Raw genomic sequence first — 19,840 nt, 5'->3', positions numbered from 1 at the left:
TGCAACATTATATATTGACTCGTCAATTATACCCATAAACATTTATTATAGAACAATAAAATAAATGAAATGAATAATTAAGAAGAATATATGTAAAATATAGATAATGATATCAAAAGTAATAAATTTTGTTTTGTGAGCTTAGTTCAGCTCAATTGCTAGAATCATCGCATAATATATGTAGAGAGGGAGCCACCCCCAACTAGCTTGGGCACTAATCTAGGCTTAGCTCCAACTTTCTTTGTAGCAAGCCTAGCAATTACTAGAACTTTTAGCTTTTCCTGTGGATTTACCTGCGGATTTTTATGTAAATTCCGCAAGAAACACATTTCCTGTAGATTTTGCCACGAATTTAGATTCGTAGGTGAGGTAATACCATAGGATTTTAGGATCCGCAGGAAATGTGAATTATCCGCAGAAAATGTGAAATTATTCACAGGAAGGAAGTAACGTTTTGCGATAAACTTTTTGCCCAGGCTCTATAAAATGTCTGGCTCCGCCACTGTATGTAGAGGTTGGTGTTCGAACTCCAAATATCTCACTTATTCATCTTTAAAATGTGAATTTCTAGTTACTAAATTACTTGATAAAAAAACAAATTTTATTTATAGTCATGGTATGTGTAAAAAAGTGTAAAACGACACTTAAACAAAATAGGTAAACATTACCGAAAATCGAACGCCCCACAAATATATGTTGAGAAATTTCAAGCAAACCGCAGTACTTTTATTTTGCTCTCTTTTTTCCCCTCTTATTTTGGTGTAAAAAAAACCATATTTATTTATTATTTTCATATTCTCGCATCATGCAACCAAAGATATTGTGAATTCTGTTGGAGGGTAACTAGAAAAAAAAGAATTCTGTTGGAGGGTGTACAACACGCGCTTTGTTGACCGTGGTTTCTTGTGGGAAATTTTCACCTTAGAAGAGAGAGCAAGCGAAATTAATATTGACTTGCAAAAGAATAGAAGCGTTGAAGAGAAAGAATCAGAAGTCATGAGTATAAGTAGGGTCAAATAGATCACAACCGTTAATTTACCAAAAGTGGACCCCATGAAATTATCCAACGTTTTTATATTGCATCAGAGACTTGCATGGTGGTGGAAATAGTAATGGGGCCAAGGAAAGAATAGAGTGACTTGTATTTATTGATTTTTGACACTGAAACCGGTGAGATCCAAGGGTGTCAATTTCAAATAGGGACCACACACTATAGATCAAAAATAAAACCTCTACTATTGGAAATTTATAATTAAATTTGGTATAGATACTAGACATATATTTATTGCTTTGGAAATTTAATTATGAAATTCTGTAAGAGGTTTTAAATTTTACATGATGATGATGAGGGGTATAGCTAAAGTTCAAGGTTTGTTGTTGGGTCAAATATGTCAAGTTGTGTAGCTTTCAAAAGGATTTTTTTAGTTCATTTTAAAACAAGGACTTCATAGTATGTGGTTGAAGATGGAGTAGATAGATAATAGATGCAAAAAAGGGCACACATTGTATAATGTGATTAAGTAGAAATTGTCAAGCATTTAGGGGTATTAATTAAGAGTTGTTTTTTGGGGGTAATGTTTCTGTTTGGGGGATAATTCTCCAAGGGAGAGTGATAGTACAATAATAGGATAGGAATTAGCTGAGTGAGTAGATATGTTAAGAAACAAAAATAGAGCATAATTAGTGATGTTTTTGGGAAATAATAAGGGTGTGATTCGACTTATGGTAAAGTGAAGAAAAATAGAGTTACAAAAATGATGTTTTTACACCTCATATATAAATGATTCTTTTTATGGTGGTCGGGGTTCGAACTCCGGATCTTATATTTTATGCATTGTCCATACCAACTGAACTAAGCTCAGAAGAACATATAAATAATTTGGATACATGTACAATAATACGACAATTTCTACAACACATTCAACAATTCAATATCTATTTTTTTAATTTTTTTTTATTACTCTTGATAGTAAATATTGAATATCTTTTATGTTAAATTATAAAAATCTAGTATAATTAGGATCGTTTAAAACCAAACAAACTCGAATTGAAAACTGCACAAGAATTATGTTTGATTGGAATGTGTTAAGACCATTTTTTTTGACTCAATTGTGCGGTTCAATTTACGATTTTTATTTTACCAATCGATCGAAACTAAACAGAACTGCATAAAGTACCATCGCATGTTACTTAGCCCAATCAACTCAACCCATGTTACTCAACTTAATCCAATATATCTCTAGATTTAAAACTGAATTCGACTTTTTTTGGTTCGATGTTTTAATCATGTTCATGATGTACTAATGAATCACAACATAAGCAAATTTTGTATGAATGAATCACATCAAATTCATACTTTAATATATCAGACAATTACGTACATTTTAATAACTACACATAATACAAGAGTTACATATGAACCCTGCCTATGCGCCTAGGCGCCCAGCTGCGGCCAAAATGGACAGTTTGCTTGTTTTTCAAGCTGGATATGTGCAAAAATCTCAGTTTTCTTCTTTTAAACCTTAAGTAATTATTTGCTATAATAAGAGATCCTTGCACACAATATTATTCATTTAGAAAGCCAGCGGTTCAAGGTAATGGTCAAGCATCAGAGTTTCAAGGTAGGATTTCTTCCTTCTCTTGTTCTCTCTAGTGTATATTTTTCTATTGTTTTGTAATGATGTGTATTGTCATGAGCAACTAAACCTCTTTGATTAGGGTTATAAGATGAACCCCTTCTTATTTAATGGATTCTCTTAATAAAGTTTATATTCAGCTACAATTTTTGTATTGTGACCGATTTAAATCGTCCCTACCTATTCTTGATGCTTTTTCAACTGAGAATCCGTAGTTGGTACATGGACACCAAACACGACACTGACATGCCAACACCGCTAATTATTTGAGAAAATTACATGATTCAGTGTAATTATATGTGTCAATGTCATATCGGTGTCAGATACGACCGAGACACATCTAATCTGAAAAGTGTTCGAGATTACGAAATTGAGTCATCAAGTAATAATACATTACAATTCCAGAATCAAACTCAAAGGATAAACACAAAGCACAATGGCAATATAAATATTTGTAAGCTTCTAACATTGAATGGTGTTGATTTGTTGTAGAAAAAAAATAAAAATAAAAATGTGGAAGAGAAATATAAAAAAAAGCAGGAAATTTTTTTCTGTTCAAGTTAAGGTTCTTTCAAGATTCAATTGAAAAATTCATATGTCAAACATTGCAATAGATAACAAATTTATGAGTTCTAAGTCTCTAACATTGCATCTTGTTGATTTGGGCAATTTTATTCTCCATCGTGCAGTTTGGTTCAGTTTATGGTTTTTTTTTTTACTAACTGAACCAAACTGTAACATAAAAGAAACACTAACTTATGTCACCTAACCTAATACTCATATAATGATAACTTTTATAGAATGACATGTTTTTCTATTGTTAATTTTCATCTCTGCTTTTTTATTTCAAAAATGAATTTATGTGCTTTAATTTGATCTTACTTGCACTTTTGCCGATTTGTTTATGTTATATATATCTTGAATCATAACAACTCAATGAAAGCTTTTAGAGAATGATAAAATCTTAGTCGTATGCATTTCTTACCGAAAGAGTTATTTTTTGGTCCATGTTCTTAATTTGGTATATGTTGATGAGAACATTGTTGGATGAAAATGAAATTGTAATTTTGGATGAAATTTGAAACATTGTTGGATACATTGCTGAAAATAAGTTGTTTTTAACTTTTTATCTTTATTTTGATGTTGAAAACAAAAAAATGTATTTTCTCGCAAAAAACCACAACAATCGAACCAACCTAAACCATATTAGTTTGATTTAGTTCGGTTTAAAAGTCATATGAATCAAACCAAACTGTGTGCTTTACTATCTTGTTGTTCATATGACTTTTTAGCTCAAAGTCGAACAAAAACACATCGCGACAGGGGTGGGCGGTTGCCCAGGCACCATTTTTTTAGGGGCACCAAAATTATTATTTTTACTTAATGGTTAGTACTATATAGATATTTTTTTTTTTTTAATTCGCTTTGATTAATTCTATTGAAAATATATTTTTAAAGAACTTTGATTATAGATGAATCTTTTGCAATAAAAGATGCAAGAAAAATATCGGAATAATTTTATTGTTTTGTCCAAGGCATAAAAAAATCTAGGGATCGACCCTGCCGCGAACACCCCTACCCTAGACCACACTGGAATAATGACCTCTTGAAACAATCTCGACCTTCCAGCCTAGATCCAACGATAACTTCTCATAATATGCTTATTGTTGTCGCTTGAGGATAACTATCCAGATAAAGGTTCAATGACCAAAACTCCAAACCTACTTTACAAATCCTAACTTAGGGGCGTTTGTCCAGGCACACACACATTTTATCCTAAATTACCTCATAGATCCACGACGCTTACTAACTTAAGTGTTGGAATGTCTTCACGAGTACAACCCTCTTCGTCCAAGTAGAATGCTACTAACACAGGTCCTACACTCAAAGGCCAGACAATGTTTGAACTTGAACCTCTATGTGAATTTTAGATTTTGTTTGCCAATTAATCTCATCATTGTATAAAGTTCTTTTCGCACAAATTAAAAGATGTAATGATGTTAAAAGACAATACACTTTTCACCATCGTAAATGAAAATTGAGTGTATAATATTTTAAAAGCATGTACGCAATATTTTAAAAGCATATACACTTTTCACCATCCTAAATTTACCTTAAAAGTGAATAAGTGGAGTGTTCGGGGTTCGAACAATATTTTTTTGCCATTGTAAAGTCACACACACAAGTGGAGGTACTTGGGTTCGAACCCCGATCATAATATCCGACCTAACAATTTCGGCATTTTTGCCGGTTGAACTAGGACTTTTGGATTGAACAATAATTATTAGTGGTTAATATTGGAAAAGAAAAATTAATCTTACATTAAAAAGTGTAAATTAATGAACTAATAATCAACATCAAAATTTGCAATTTGGTATGCTTAAAATTGATAGTGACTAGGGTTTATGTACAAAATCCAAGGGTTTTAGAAAGAAGAAGGTGTGTGCGCTCAAACAATGGGTAAAGATGGAGATCTATGGGACGATTCAGCTCTCATCAACGCTTTCGACAACGCAATTTCTTCTTACAAGGTACTACCTTTCTTCTCTTCTCTTCACCTTTTCCTACTCAATCAAATTCCCTTTCAATTCAACCTAATTTCACCCCTTTTTCTTATTCAGCAGAAAATGCACAATACAGCCAAAAACAAACAAGAATCAGAACCAATCATTGAAGAAAACGTTGAAATTTCAACTACTTCAAGGTATAATCCAATTTAATTACAAAAAATTGTGTTTTTATTCTGTATAAATTTTCATAATTTATTTTGATTTATAATAGGGTTGTTGAAGAGAAAATTGATGTTCCTGATATTGATTCAAAGTTGGAAGAAAATCATAAACCTTGTTTAGATTCAACAATTGGTCAAGAAACTCAAAATGCGCATAATGGGTATTCATATGAACAAGGTTTTGATGATTATAATAAGCTAGTTGCTGAGTACTATGAACTTGAGGAAAAAAGGTTGAAGATTTGGGAGCAAATTAATCAATATGGTGGTTGGAATCAACAATATGCAGCAACTGGGCCGAACTCTGGTGTGACGTATTCTGATGGTCAATATTATTCGATGTCTGCACAGCAAGTTTCTGATCCGAATGTTGTATGTTCGTGTTGTCCGTGTTTTAGTCAATGTGCTGTGGATTCGTGTGCATCGGTTCCGGGTTGTTCTGTTGGTGGGTCGGGTGTTGGTAAAGCTTGTAATGATTGTACTGTGGAAAAGGGTAATAAAGTGTCGATTCCTTGTGGAGATGGTAAGATGCATGAGATGGCGATGGGGGCAGCGGAGAGGGCACTTTCTACTATTAGAACAACGATTTCTGGAGATCTTAATGTAAACGAAGGTAAGGATTTATTTGTACATAAAAGCAGACAGGTGCATGATTATCTTAGTAGCTTTTAAGTTAATTGACGCGTTAGTTGATAATATTGCTTTTCCATGCTTTTGTTATTGAAGATATCACCACTCTCATGATCATAAATGGGATTTTTGTACTTAAGGTTGATGCTCTAAGCCCTTTAATTGTATAAAGGAGTAAATTGTTTTATGAAAGTATCGGTTGTTTTCTTTAAATGAAAGGACTGCATTTATGGTTATAAGAACAACACCTCTAACTGAGTCGAAAGCTTGAATCATTTTTTTTGCATCAAAATCCACGTTAAACCTTCCTGGCTTCATTTGTGCCTTTTGATATTCTTTGGGTTTGAACGCTAAGGATTTTATATGTGATCCTAGATCTATTCTGTGCACTGATAGGTCTGCTGGCTTGTAATGTAGTACTACATGCATATTGTTAGGAACCTGAATTATGAGAACAGAAAGATAATATTTAATGATCGAAAGAAGAAATATTACACAAGATAAATGTTAGGAACCAAACATAACAACAATAGAACAGCGAGCATTTAGAGCAATAGAGAAAGGATGATTGATTATCAATTGACTGTGGAATGTTTACAGAGAGGGAATGAGACCCTGATTCTTACCAGAGCTAGGCTCCTTTAGGAAGCTACTGCTCCCTAATCACAATTGACCAAGCAATGCATCGAGATACCTTCTCAACCTCACCCTAAATTCCTTATATTTATGGAAATGGTTACTATCAATCTTCACACACAACTGACGCTACACAATTACTCCTGTGTGCCGTTTTACCCCTTCTAGAATAAACTTTCCATACTTTTGGTCTAGCTGAGTCATCATAAATAAATTCTTCATTAGGACTACAATAAACCCCTGTAATCTCAGAGTAAACGCTCCTCAAAGAAGAGATGAAACTCTCTCTGCCCAACCAAAGCGGTTACTAACTGCAAGAATACTCAATACCCTTCCCACTCTATCGTTCTCCATCTTATAACAGAATTCCTCACCTTCAATACCTTCCATGCCCTATTATTTCCCTCTCATTTCATATATTTTGATAACACCGCTGTCCACCTAATGGACTTGTGCAACTGATTAACCAATTGACTTTTTGGGCCTACATTCTCATTTGAGGTCCTAACACATTGTGACCTTTGTGCTTGCATCTGTTAAAATTGTGTCCTGGTGTTTGTGTTATATACTGCTTATTCACTGTTATGTAATTTGATGAATGAAGACATGAATTTTAGTTCTGATTTAGTCATCTAACTAATTGTCATTTCATGTTTGTAGAAGCATGCTATTGGTTGTACTAATGTTTGTCCTTTCTTAAATGTTTAATATGCTTTATTATTAAATCTTTCCTTCTTAGGTTTAGGTCATTTGGTTAGTGAAACTGTAGCAGGCACATCCACACACCTTTTTGTGCTTCAGTGGCTTTACTTTTTTCTATAGATAAATGGCTTTACCAAATATGAAGATATTCTTGGGTGCGTATGAAACACTCATTACTGTGATATGTGTTTACTTTATGTAATCCAGATAAAAAGAAAGAGAATTCTGAACCTGAACAAACTGGTGACTCAGCAACGGATCTTACTGCTGTTCTGAATGCTTGGTATTCAGCTGGCTTCCATACCGGGAAGTAAGTTTTTGTCAAACTGTTGCTTGTTATAAATTTTACCTCATTGTTTATACAAGAGAATATTTCTAGCATGTTGTTATGTAGCAGGTAATTGATAAGTTTTTGTTTGTTTTATTTTAACAAAATAAAAATACGTATCTGGATTGGTGTGGCTTTTAAGTAGGTTTAGTTTTGGTTGGCCAAACTCTTTAACCTCTGTTTTAGTCAAAATCAAATGCAGTATTCACTTTCAAACATAATGTTTAGCAAGAAAGCCAGCTGATATATTGCACCGTCAAATCAAGATTTATTTTGTAGAGGGATGCTACCGTCAATCGTTTTTACAGATGCGTTTCAACACACCCTATGCTAAACTGCCACATCACTTTTTCAATTTAACATTGTGAAAGGCTACCGGCACAACCGGTTTGGAAAAAAAAATGGCCAAATCTTCAATCTTTCAAACCACCGCCGCATCCCTCATCTTTCCCACCTTGCCGGCAATCGCTTCGTCGCAACCCACAACACCTACCCCATTTTTTAGCCTTACTCTTTCTGGGATCATTTACTTTTGAAGTTAATCTGGATTGTGGTTTTCAATTGTGAGAACAGCTTGCAAGAGATGTCCAATGTGATAAATATTTGTTGTTGGTCCTAACATAACAGAACATAAAAGAAGAATGAAAATCGAACAAGCTTGCAGTAAAGGATTCAGATCTGCTCTTTGATTGTAAAACTAGTTGTGGCAGTAGAAATTCTAGAGAGAAAGACTATTCTCATGAATCATGGCTGGTGTAAGTAGGGGAACAGAAGTGTTTAACTGGGAGGAAAAGAGATCAGTAGTCGTCGAAACTTAGATCAGATATTGGAGTTGTTGTTGAAAAAAGAAAGAGTAGAAAGATGATGGAAATTGTTGGATGGCTTGAGTGTCATCTGATGCTGTGGTTTTTATTTTTTATTTTATTTTTACTGAAAGTAGAAATTAAAAAAAATTAAAAATAGGTACAAATGCTGAACCGGTTAGCAGGTTAGTCATTAGAGTAAATGGGTAACGTGACACCATATAACAGCGTGTGGTTAAAAGCGAGTGGTACAATGACTGACGCTAGCATTGCTCTATTTTGTATGCATATCTCTTTCATGTGCACTATGCACACTTCATGCATACGATTGAAGCACATTTGAGAGTTTTGCTGCTGTAGTCGCTTCTTCAAAAGCTGTTCTCATGAGTATTGAGCTTTTTGTGTCTTCTTAACTTAAACAATCTCTACACATATCCTATCCTCTGTATAATCATTGAAGTTATGATGATAACAGGTATCTTGCTGAACAATCAATTGGAAATAGAAGACAGATATAAACTCCTACCTTCAAGTGGAAGCAAAAGGGCTCCCCTCCATATTCTAAAGAGTTAGGTTATTGATTTACATTTTTACATCTTTGCAAAACCAAGAAGAGAATGTCAATATTCTGATTGGCCCATGACACAATTTAAGAGGATGAAAGCAACGGCAACGGTTGCCGGCTGTGACAACACCTGTGGTTGGTAGCAAGGGCAGTAACTCCATGCATTTCATCTTTTGCTGAAGAGCTACTTTATGCATTTTTTTGTTGAGGGGAACAACTTTATACTTCTGTGGATGGTTATTTGCCTATTGTTAATATTTTTGGTGGAATCCATGTGAAAATTTGTTATAGCTTGACACATTCCTGTCAACAACTTCTTTGATGCAGATGGTAGTGTTTTTTTCACTTGCGTTCATAACAATCAAATATACATTTCTTTTATATAGTCCTCATAATCTTCATCTTAGTTTTTCACCCTGTGGTTATCCTTTGTTTCCTTCGAAAGATTATAATTTTCCTTTTATTACAGTTACTTAGTTTGCTATTATGAAGGGTAATGAATGTTAACTTATATGGAAGTTATGACATTGATTTTAATTTTTAACTCATGATTTGCACAAGCAAACTCGAGTTTGTTTGCACAAGAATTAATCTTTGCACTTGTACACAAAGGACAAAGTATGCATCGTGGTCATTGAAAATGCTTTAATCAATTCAAAAGCAAAATTTGATCATGGTCTGCTCACCTTAGTATTGGATATAAAATTTTGAAATTACAAGGACGCAAATAAATTACAAATTACGTCACAACCTAATGATTTTTGGTTGTGAGAATATTTTATGTGGAATCCTAGATTTGAATTTGGGTCACGATACTCTCCATTTTATGTGTGTTTATTTGGTATGTTTATTCTGTATAAACTATCAATTAGTTTTTTTTTTTAATATAAAAAATCTATTATTTAGTGCGGTTAATAGTCGTGTGAGTGATGGCAGCATAATCTATCAATGGTATAGGTATCTAAAGTAAAACTTTGTATGCCACATGACACTCTTCTACTTTATGTCTTTTTTTCTAAAAACTAATTGTTGATATTTATCATAAAAAAATTCTTTATTTTACGGATAAAATTTTGGTGCATTTTCCTTACATGCTATTTGTATGATTCTTCATAAAATTAAAATTTGGTTATAACAAACTTTGAAAAAATTATGGATTTGAGAAGTTGTAAGTAATTGTAAGTATTTTATTTGAAGTATCATACGAAAAGTATTTTAGAAAATGCACCTAAATTTTTTATACTTTTTTTTTTTTTTTTGGTCTTAGATGAAGTGGTAATCCACTGAAAATAAACTCACACACAATTATGAGGTCCTGGGTTCGAACCCAGGTCACAACGTCTGGCCTTACAATTTCGGCATTTGCCAGTTGAGCTAGGACTTCTAGACTTTTTATTCTTATTTTAATTCTAGCAAAAATTTTATGTGCATTTTGTTGGATTCTTTTCATATGGTTCTAATTAAACTATTCATGAAAATTGTAATTTTAGATAAGAATCATATGAAAAATATGCAAAAAAATTCACATGAGTTTTGTCCTGATTTCAAACTATTTATTTCTCATTTTTTCTGTTTCATTAAATTTCATTTTAAACTATATTTCATTTAGCATAGATTTTGTCAAATTTAATAGATTTTTTTTTTACAATTCGTTCATTTTTTAAATATTAAATTGATAGAGAAAATTTTATGTGATTATTTGATTAAATTTTTATTTCAATCAATTTCATATATTTATAGGGAAATAATTTTTTTTGCCTACATGTGCTCATTATTTTCATTCTAAACACACTCTTGATAATTTTACAACGTAACTTGGATAACTAGGATTTATTTATTTTATATTTTAAGTTTTTTTTTTTAAACTCGATATCTGATTCAATGATCAACTAATCTGAGAGGTCTAATTCCACGGTCCGTTTGCGAGGCCCCATTTAATTCCATATTTTAGGTAGATATTAATGGTTTATTTAACAAATTATGGCTCATACCACCACAAACAAAAAAGTTCGAGTTATAATATGAGTAATTTTTTTCTTTTATTATTTTTAACTATATAGATTTTCAATATTATATATATATATATATATATATATATATATATATATATATATATATATATATAACACAAACACTAATATTATTGATAATTTGTTCCCGTGAGCTTAGCTCACTTGGTATGAGATAATGCATAATATATGCAGGGGTCGGGGTTCGAATCCTATTTATTCACCTTTAAGGTGAATTTCTCTAGCCGCTAGGCTACTTGGTAAAAAAAAGAAGGGTTAATTAAGTTTTTAGTCCCTATAAATATTCACAGTTTTGCTTTTAGACCCTACAAAATAAAATCACAATTTTTAGTCCCTATGACATTTTTCTTAAGCATTTTAGGGACCAAAAATGTTGATGGAAATTTTTGACAGGGACTAAAAATGTTGATGAATTTTTTTTATAGGGACTAAAAACACCAACGGAAAATTTTGCAGGGACTAAAAAATGTGATTTATTTTTATAGAGATTAAAAACAAAACTGCAAATATTTATAGGGACCAAAACTTAATTAACCCAAAAAAAATATTGATAATTTTGTCAATTTAGATAACTACAATTTATTTATTTTTTTGTCAAAAAAATTAGAATTTATTTATGTTATACATTAGGCAGATGTTAATAAGTTTATTTAATAAACTTCGGGTCATAATATGATTGATCTTTTTTCATTTATAACTCCTGAGCTATATGGATTTTTGACAAAAATTATATATATATATATATATATATATATATATATATATATATAGAGGGTGTATCAAGTGAGAGGATTTCTTATTGTGAGAGATGAGAGGCTTCAATCATGACCCTTGGATTTATCTCTACCGTGGCATTTAATTCTAATGACTGCATCCTATGTTTTCTTCCACTGGCATCTCCTACGTCTTTTCGATTCATCAATATAAAAAGTAAAATAAAATAAACAGAGAATACTTCTGCATCTTCTCTCTTTCGTGTTACTGTAGTAGTTTTCTTTTTCCTTCCAATTTTGACTTTTTCAGTTCTTGGAAAAAGCTTGAAGATGCCCATGTTTATTCTTAAAAATAAATCATAAAAACAAATCATCACAAGATTAAGAGTTAATAGATCCTGTTGATTTAATAATTTAATATTAGATTGAGTTAATCATATTAAAATAAGGACAAATTCATTAGATTCCAAAGAAAGAAGATAAATCGGTTACCAAAGGAATTCACACGAATAATAGAAAACTGCAGTTGTAAGAAAGTAGAAAGATGTTGTTAATGACTGCAGTTTGATTGTCAAAAACAAAAAAAAAAAACTGCAGTTTTGTAAAAGAAATTTAATCGAAATTGTTTAGTAATCTAACGAATTTAACCTCCGTGGAAGTTTTAATCTTATGAAGGGGGATAAGAGAATTGGATTGGACAGGGCGGTGGAAACTGGATTCTCAGTCTCAATTGTGAGAAATAAGAGAGAGCATACCATAAATATTTTTAACACTATACTGCATCAGACTGTTAATATTAATCTAAGGGCTGTTATTGAAGCCTCTCATCTCTCACTATAAAAGTCCTCTCATTTGATACACCCTATATATATATATATAATTCGAGCACCACCAAAAAAATACACTAGTAATAAATCAAATTTAAATATTTATTTGCCTTTGATGCAGAGATTTATTTTTTAAGTTGGTTAAGATCACAAGAACAGCAAAGTTATCCCTCAAAAACTTTATAATTTTTATTTGATAAAAATGAGGGCCTAAGCCCCTCAAAAAAAACTTTTATGTAATAATCGTTGTTACTATATTTTTTAAGGCTAAATTTAAACTCATAAATTTTTATCTTTTGATTAAGTAAAATATTAAAATCATTCTATCCGGTTTAATTTCTTATGTAATAATCAAGTAACACTTCCGTTATTTTATTTTTTTGCGATTTAATCTTTTATATTATAAAATGTCCTACTTTTTTTTTTAATAAAAAAATCATAAAACTAACTTATAAAAAAATCGTCAAACTCATGAACAAACCCAATTTTTTATCATACAAACATAGAAACTCATATTTCGCTTAAAAATCTCCATAAAAACTATATATTATTGACGTTTTATAACATAAAAGATTAAGTAAAAAAAAGATAAAGACGAAAATGTTACTTGATTATAACATAAATGATTAAATCGAAAGAAAAATAAAAAAAATGGCGAAAATGTTTTTTTAAGGATAGGGGGACAAAAATGTTAATCGAAATTAAGTTAAAAGACGAATGTGTAATTTCTATCGTTTTCAATGATTTCACCATTTGATACTCTCCTTCCAAATAATTAAAAAAAAAGCTATTATATAACTTACTTACTCTTTTTTTTTTTTTTTTTTTGAAAGAAAGAGCCATTAAACCTATTATATAACTTATTTACTGGTGTAACACTTAACCCTACTTTTCATATTGGTCATCGGAGCCGCGGCCTCCGTATTGCAAGATTGATGTCGACAAATAGAATTAGAGTATAGTCATGAGTCTTATACAAATTTTACTTAGCAAATCCACTCAAAAATTATTGAAACTATAAAATTATAAATCTGGATATACATGTTGTGATTTCTTAACACGCTGATCTTATAAACAAAACAAAAAACTATTTCATTGTTAACTTTATGCCGTCATTATAATTTTTTTCATCTCGCTCATCATCCATCTCATATAAGCCGTTGTTGCATAGCTAGAAATTGGAAGTTGACTGTCTTATATATTGTAAACAAAATATATAGTGTGTTATCTCCTATTATGGAAAATCATCATGTGTAACGACTTATCTCTTTTGTGTATTTGCTTGTTGAGTCAAAATCTAATATATTGATTGCTGATTTGTTCATTCTTATTTTTATTAATTAACAATCCAATGAATTTATGTTACGCTGTGGAGACTAATCTCACGAGCCTTGTGGAACTTAAATGAGCAACAAACTCTCTTAAGACTACAGACTTTGGTTAAGCTAGAAGACATGTATCATCTAATCTAAGTGCTCATGGGTTGCTTAGCGCTTGCTTTTGTTTTGTGGTATGATTTTATTTACTAAATTACTAATAATATTGTCTTTGCTTTCAAAAATACAATCGGTTGTTATTTATTGTTCTCTTGGTCAGTTTAGATAGCATTTGATCACGTCTTTGACTCCCCTCCGACTGAATCTCTATCAGAGGCCATGATGACCATAGGCTTTGTATGGGTTATTCTACTGGTGCTGGTTCATGTCGATTTTGTTCACTCTGATAAAGCGGGGTTTGTTAGTTTTACGGTTTGATCTTGTGGAAGATATTAGAATACTAATATTTGGCCGATTTTAAAAAATGAATAGACTGGTGAGTCTTCATTTCCATTCCTTCTTGCCCTTCTTCCAAGGAATCAACCAATGACTACTAAGGTTTAGGTATTAAAGGGTTTCAGGAAGAAGGTCTATGCTCCGTTGAGGTTGCAAGAATGGGGAAAGCAGGAGAGGTATGGGATAATTCAGTTCTCATCAATGCCTCTGATAACACTATCTTTCTTACAAGGTATCTTCCATTCTCTTCGCAATCTCACTTTTCCTGTTCTTTCCTTTAATCGTGCTGTTCTTTGATTTTACACATAATTTTTCATAAATCTAATTTGCTTTATAATAGGGTTGCTGAAGAAAGAATTAGTATTCCCAATGCTGAATCAAAATGGGCAAGAAGTTCGAAATACACATAATGGATATTGCTATGAACAAGATTTTCATGATTATAATCAGTTAGTTGTTTAGTACTATGAACGCAAGAAGAAAAGGTTGATGGTTTTGGACCAAATTAATCAATAAGATGGTTGGAATCACCAATTACAAATACTCAGCAACTGCTTCTAATGTTGTGTGTTTGTGTTGTTCGTGTTTTAGACAATATGATTTATATTCATGCACATCGATTCCTGGTAAACCTTGTAATGATTATACTGCAGAAAAGGGTCATAAAATGTTGATTGCCTGTGAAGATGATAAAATTTATGAAATGGCAATGAGAGCAGCAGAGAGGGCGCTGTCCACCATTAGAATAGTAATATTTGGAGATGTTAATGTAATTGGAGGCAAACATTTCTACGTAAAAGGAGACATCTACATTAGCATCTTCGTTGCTGTTAAATTAATTGATAATATTTCTTTTCCATGCTTCTAATATTGAATTTATTGTTGCCATCATCATGATCAGAAATGTTGTTTTTACCCTTAAGATTGACTGATTGATGCTCTAAGCCGTTTTTCTGCAACAAAATAAAATAATTTTAGGAAAGCACCAATTTTTTCTTTAAATGAAAGGGCCAAATTTATGGTTATATGAGTACTTCTAACTTAGTCAAAAGCTGGAATTGTTTTGTTTGCATCAAAAGCTACCTTTTGTTGTTCTGGAACTAAAATCCATGTCAAACCCTCATGGCTTCACTTGTGTGTTCAGAGTTCAAATATTCTCTTAGGTTTGTATGTTGTGGATTCTTTATGTGATCCTGGATCTATTATGTGCACTGATCAGTCTACTAGATCTTTCTTGTGTGAGAGTTAAAAAAGTTTAATAGTTGCTTCTTCAAAAGTCGTTAGGTCTTGCAATTTTTGAGCTATACATATCCTATAGTATCCTCTGTATAATCATTGAAGTAATGATGATAACAGGTATCTTGTTGAGCTATATGCTAGATGCTTCAAGTGGTGGCGAAAGGGTTCTGGTCCATATTCTATAGAGTTAGGTAATTGATATACATTTTTACATCTTCGCAAAATCCAGAGAAAAACAATATTCTGATCTAACCGGAAACACATATAGCCATGGTCCATGGGACAATTGAAGAGGACGAAAGCAGTAGTAGTAGCAACTACGTAGCTGAAGATGACTGCCAGCAACGGCCATAAACTTCATGCTTTTATTTTGTAACTTCATGCTTTTGTTTGATTTCTCTTTGTTAATATTGGTGGAATCCATGTGAAAATTTATTACAACAAGTGCATTTTTTTAGATGCTTTTGGTGCGATTCTTCAAATAAAATACTCATAACTATGGATGATTTTTCGAATCCATAATATTTTTGAAGTTTGTTATAACCACAAAATGTGGATTTTATGTGAAGAACCACTTAAGTTTTGTCCAATTTTTTATAGCTTAGTACATTCTTGTCAACAACTTTTTTGATGCACACGGTGGTTTGTTTTCACTTGCTTTCCCCTTCACCCTCTTGCTTTTAATGTTGTCAATCAAATATACATTTATTTTTGGCTTAAATATGTAAATCGTCCATGTAATTTAACGTGTTCTTAATTTTCGTTGATGTATCCTTTTTTTCCTTCTAAAACAGCCCCTGTAAGTTAAATATTTTTTTGCTTTTGGTCCCTCCTGCCAAACTTCGTTACAAAAATGCCTTTTCAAATTTTTGGTTTTGGTCCCCATAACATAGTCAGGGATCATCTAGAAGGCTGCCTAAATTTCAAATTTTGTTATTTATGTGTTTTTAATTTCATCCCACTGTAACTTTTTGTTTTTTGTTTTGGTCCATGTACTCTAGTCAGGGAACATCTGTCAATCCACATAAGTAGGCATGGCAACAAAACTCATGCCCATGGGTACCCACCCAAACCAACCCCGATTTGACTAGGTTCGGGTATGGGCTTGGATTTTTCACGATTTCAAAATACGGGTACCGGACGGGTAACAGAGATATATGTACCCACTCTGAACCCATACCCAAACCCTACCTGAATGTAGAAAGGTATGTTTATTTTTTGTTGAGGGGATTGATAATGATATGCCATATTATTTGGTTTGATAATTGTCATGATATAAGAACTTTCATTGATAGTTAAAGGAGTAAACGAATTATTTAGTAAGAAATGTTAAAATGAGCGCAAATTGTTGGATAATGCATTACAATATTACCATTGAAGCTTAAAGAAAACTCTTTTTTTATTAAAAAAAAAAGGATTCACTACGGGGACGGGAATGTGGTGGGAATACCTGAACCCATTGGGGACGGGGATGGGATTCAATTTCTCATCCCCGGTGGATATGGGTAGGGCAACAAATAAGTATATGGGAGTAGAGGATGGGGATGGGGAAGACAAAACCCGTCCGCACCCTGCCCCATTGCCATGCCTACACATAAGCGTGTTTGGGCAAGTCAGCACCCGCCACGTCACACGCCGTTAGCCATCAAGATGTTTTTGTAAGAGTTTGATGGGAGGGACAAAAAGCAGAAAGTCATTAACTCACGGGGGGTTGTTTTAGAAAGAAAAAAAAAAGATACAAGGACAAAAACCAACACCACGTCAAATTACATGAAAGATTTACATATTTAAGCCTTTATTTTCCGTTGTCTTCACAGCAAATTAAAATCACCCATACTTATGGCATCTTCATCTTAGTTTTTTCACCTTTGTGGTTAGTTTTCTTTTCCTTAGAAGGATTATTATTATTTTCCTTTTACTACAGTTACGTAGTTTGTTATTATGAAAAAATCGATGATCATTTGCTTGTGGAATTTTCGTCAAATGGATTTTAATTTTAACCCATTATTTGCACAAGCAAACTCTCGATCTTGGTTGCCTCTAAATAGAAGACTGTACCAATGTTATCAAATTCATTCTAGTACAGATAAAGAAAAAATCATCAACATTCTTTGGTTGAAAAAGAATGTTAACTTACGAAAAGAGTTCATTTAACCAACGAAAAGAGTTATTCAATTTCATGAAAGTGACTTCTGAAGTTCACAAGTCTACTATTTAGTGCAGTCAACATGTGTGTGATACTAGCATACTAGATTAAGTTATTCTATTTGTGTGATACTAGACGAATTTCTTGAACTTAGTATCACTGTCGTTTCATCCAAATGCTCTACAATTAATTAAACGGAATTTATCTTTTTGTTGAAAATTTTCAAATAATCCGTCCCTCCAATATCATATATTTTTCAAGTAGTATCATATACTTTTCATTACTCCGACCCTATGGTCTTTTTTGCATAGAAAACATATTGATTGATAGTGAAATGATACAATTAGTTTCATAATCTTTTAATTGGTCTAACTAACCTCCTATCATTCTTGATGGCTTAACTCTTTCGCTTCTTTGGAGTTTATGTTGTAACTCTCTTTGCTTTTGCTCCTTATTTTAGCTTCTTGTTTTTTCGAACATAATTTGATGTAACTTAATACTTTCTTTCCTGATTTTCTCTTGGCACATCTTATGATAAATAACTCATGTGTTTAAAGTTCAATATAATCCATTTTTTATTAAAAAAACTACAAAATAATTTGATTCGATAAGTTTAGTTTTTATTTTTTTTTAAATATTATTTAATTGTTTATTATGGACATGTACTATACTAACACATTAACAATATTTTAATTAAAAAATCAATGTTTCATATAGTATAAACATCTCTACACAAATTGCACGTCTTAATTATCATTATAAATTGTTTGCAGAGATATCATTACTTCTACGTATGTTTCCATTAATTTAAAGTACTTAATTTATATTTTGAACTAGTATTAGTGTCTTTTCATCCAACTGTTCTTTGATAAAATAATCTGAATTTATTTTTTGTTGAAAATTTTCAAATAATTCGTCTCTCCAATATCATATACTTTTCATTACTTCGACCCTATGATTTATTTGCTCCAAAAACATATTGATTGATTAAAAGATATTGAAATCATACAATTAGTATTCATATTTATAGAACTAGTTGATCTAACTAACCTCCTATCATTTTTAATGGCTTAACTCTTTAGTTTGTTTGGGCATCATGTTAGAACTCTCTTTTGTTTTTGCTCCTTGTTCTAGTTTCTTGTTTTTTTTTCTTTTCGACTTTTGATGTAACTTAATACTTTTTCTCTCTGGTTTTCTCTCAGCACATCTTGTGTTAGAGAACTCAGATGTTTACTGTTCTTTATAATCCATTTTAACTTATTAAAAAAAACTACAAAATAACTTGATTACATTCTTTTCAAATGGTTTTACACACAATTAAAATTCAATTTTTGTGGTTATAACTTATAACGAACTTTGAAAAATTTGTGAATTTGAGAAATCATAGGTAGTTGTGAGTATTTTATGTGAAGTACCACATGAAAAACATTTAAGAAAGCTTTTTGTATGGTTTATTCACACAATTAAAATCACTTAGGTACATTTTCTTAGATGCTTTTCATATGGTTCCTAAATAAACTACTCATGTGTATTTTTAGCTATGAATCATATGAAAAAGGATAATGTTTCATGAACACCCTTTTCTCTATACACACATTGTACCACTTCCATGTGATAGTGTTTGAGAGACACAAAAGATGAGTTTCTTGTGCGTGTAGGGACCACATGGACACATGTCACAATTATATGTGGATGTACAAGTGGTATATGCCACCTAAGGTGATTTATGTATCACTACCCTATGAAAAATACATAAAGAAATTCACATGAGTTTTATTATTATTTTAAACTATTTATTTGTTTCTCAATTTTATCCTTCATTAAATTTCCTTTTAAAATATATTTCATTTAGCATAGATCTTATCAAATTTAATAGACAATTCATTCATTTTTTAATTATTAAATTGGTAGAGAAAATTTTAGATGATTATTTGATTAAATTATTTATTTTAATCAATTTCATATATTTATAAAGGAAATAATTTTGTTTGCCTACATGTGTTCATTATTTTCATCCAAACACGCACTCTTGATAATTTTTCAGCTTAGATAACTAAGATTTATTTATTTTATTTTTTAGAG

The 19,840-nt window shown here is 31.6% G+C and overlaps 1 protein-coding gene across 2 annotated transcripts; it reads left to right on the top strand.

The window, feature by feature from the left end:
• Positions 1-5,014: 5,014 nt before the first annotated feature.
• LOC11433983 (uncharacterized) lies at positions 5,015-9,445 on the top strand. Of its 2 annotated transcripts, none has more exons than XM_013598208.3 (5): positions 5,015-5,167; positions 5,258-5,340; positions 5,418-5,980; positions 7,543-7,645; positions 8,942-9,445. In XM_013598208.3, exons 1-5 carry the CDS (start codon positions 5,093-5,095, stop codon positions 8,982-8,984), a joined length of 867 nt encoding a protein of 288 aa, XP_013453662.1. In that variant the 5' UTR covers positions 5,015-5,092; the 3' UTR covers positions 8,985-9,445. The 2 variants fall into 2 exon arrangements, with proteins under 2 accessions (XP_013453662.1, XP_003612810.1); XM_003612762.4 differs by having other exon boundaries at positions 5,261-5,340; positions 8,942-9,247.
• Positions 9,446-19,840: the final 10,395 nt, after the last annotated feature.

Source organism: Medicago truncatula, chromosome 5, assembly GCF_003473485.1.
Source record: "Medicago truncatula cultivar Jemalong A17 chromosome 5, MtrunA17r5.0-ANR, whole genome shotgun sequence".
Taxonomy (NCBI): Eukaryota; Viridiplantae; Streptophyta; class Magnoliopsida; order Fabales; family Fabaceae; genus Medicago; species Medicago truncatula.
Note: the sequence above shows the minus strand (reverse complement) of the source record. Positions and strands in the feature narration are given on the sequence as shown.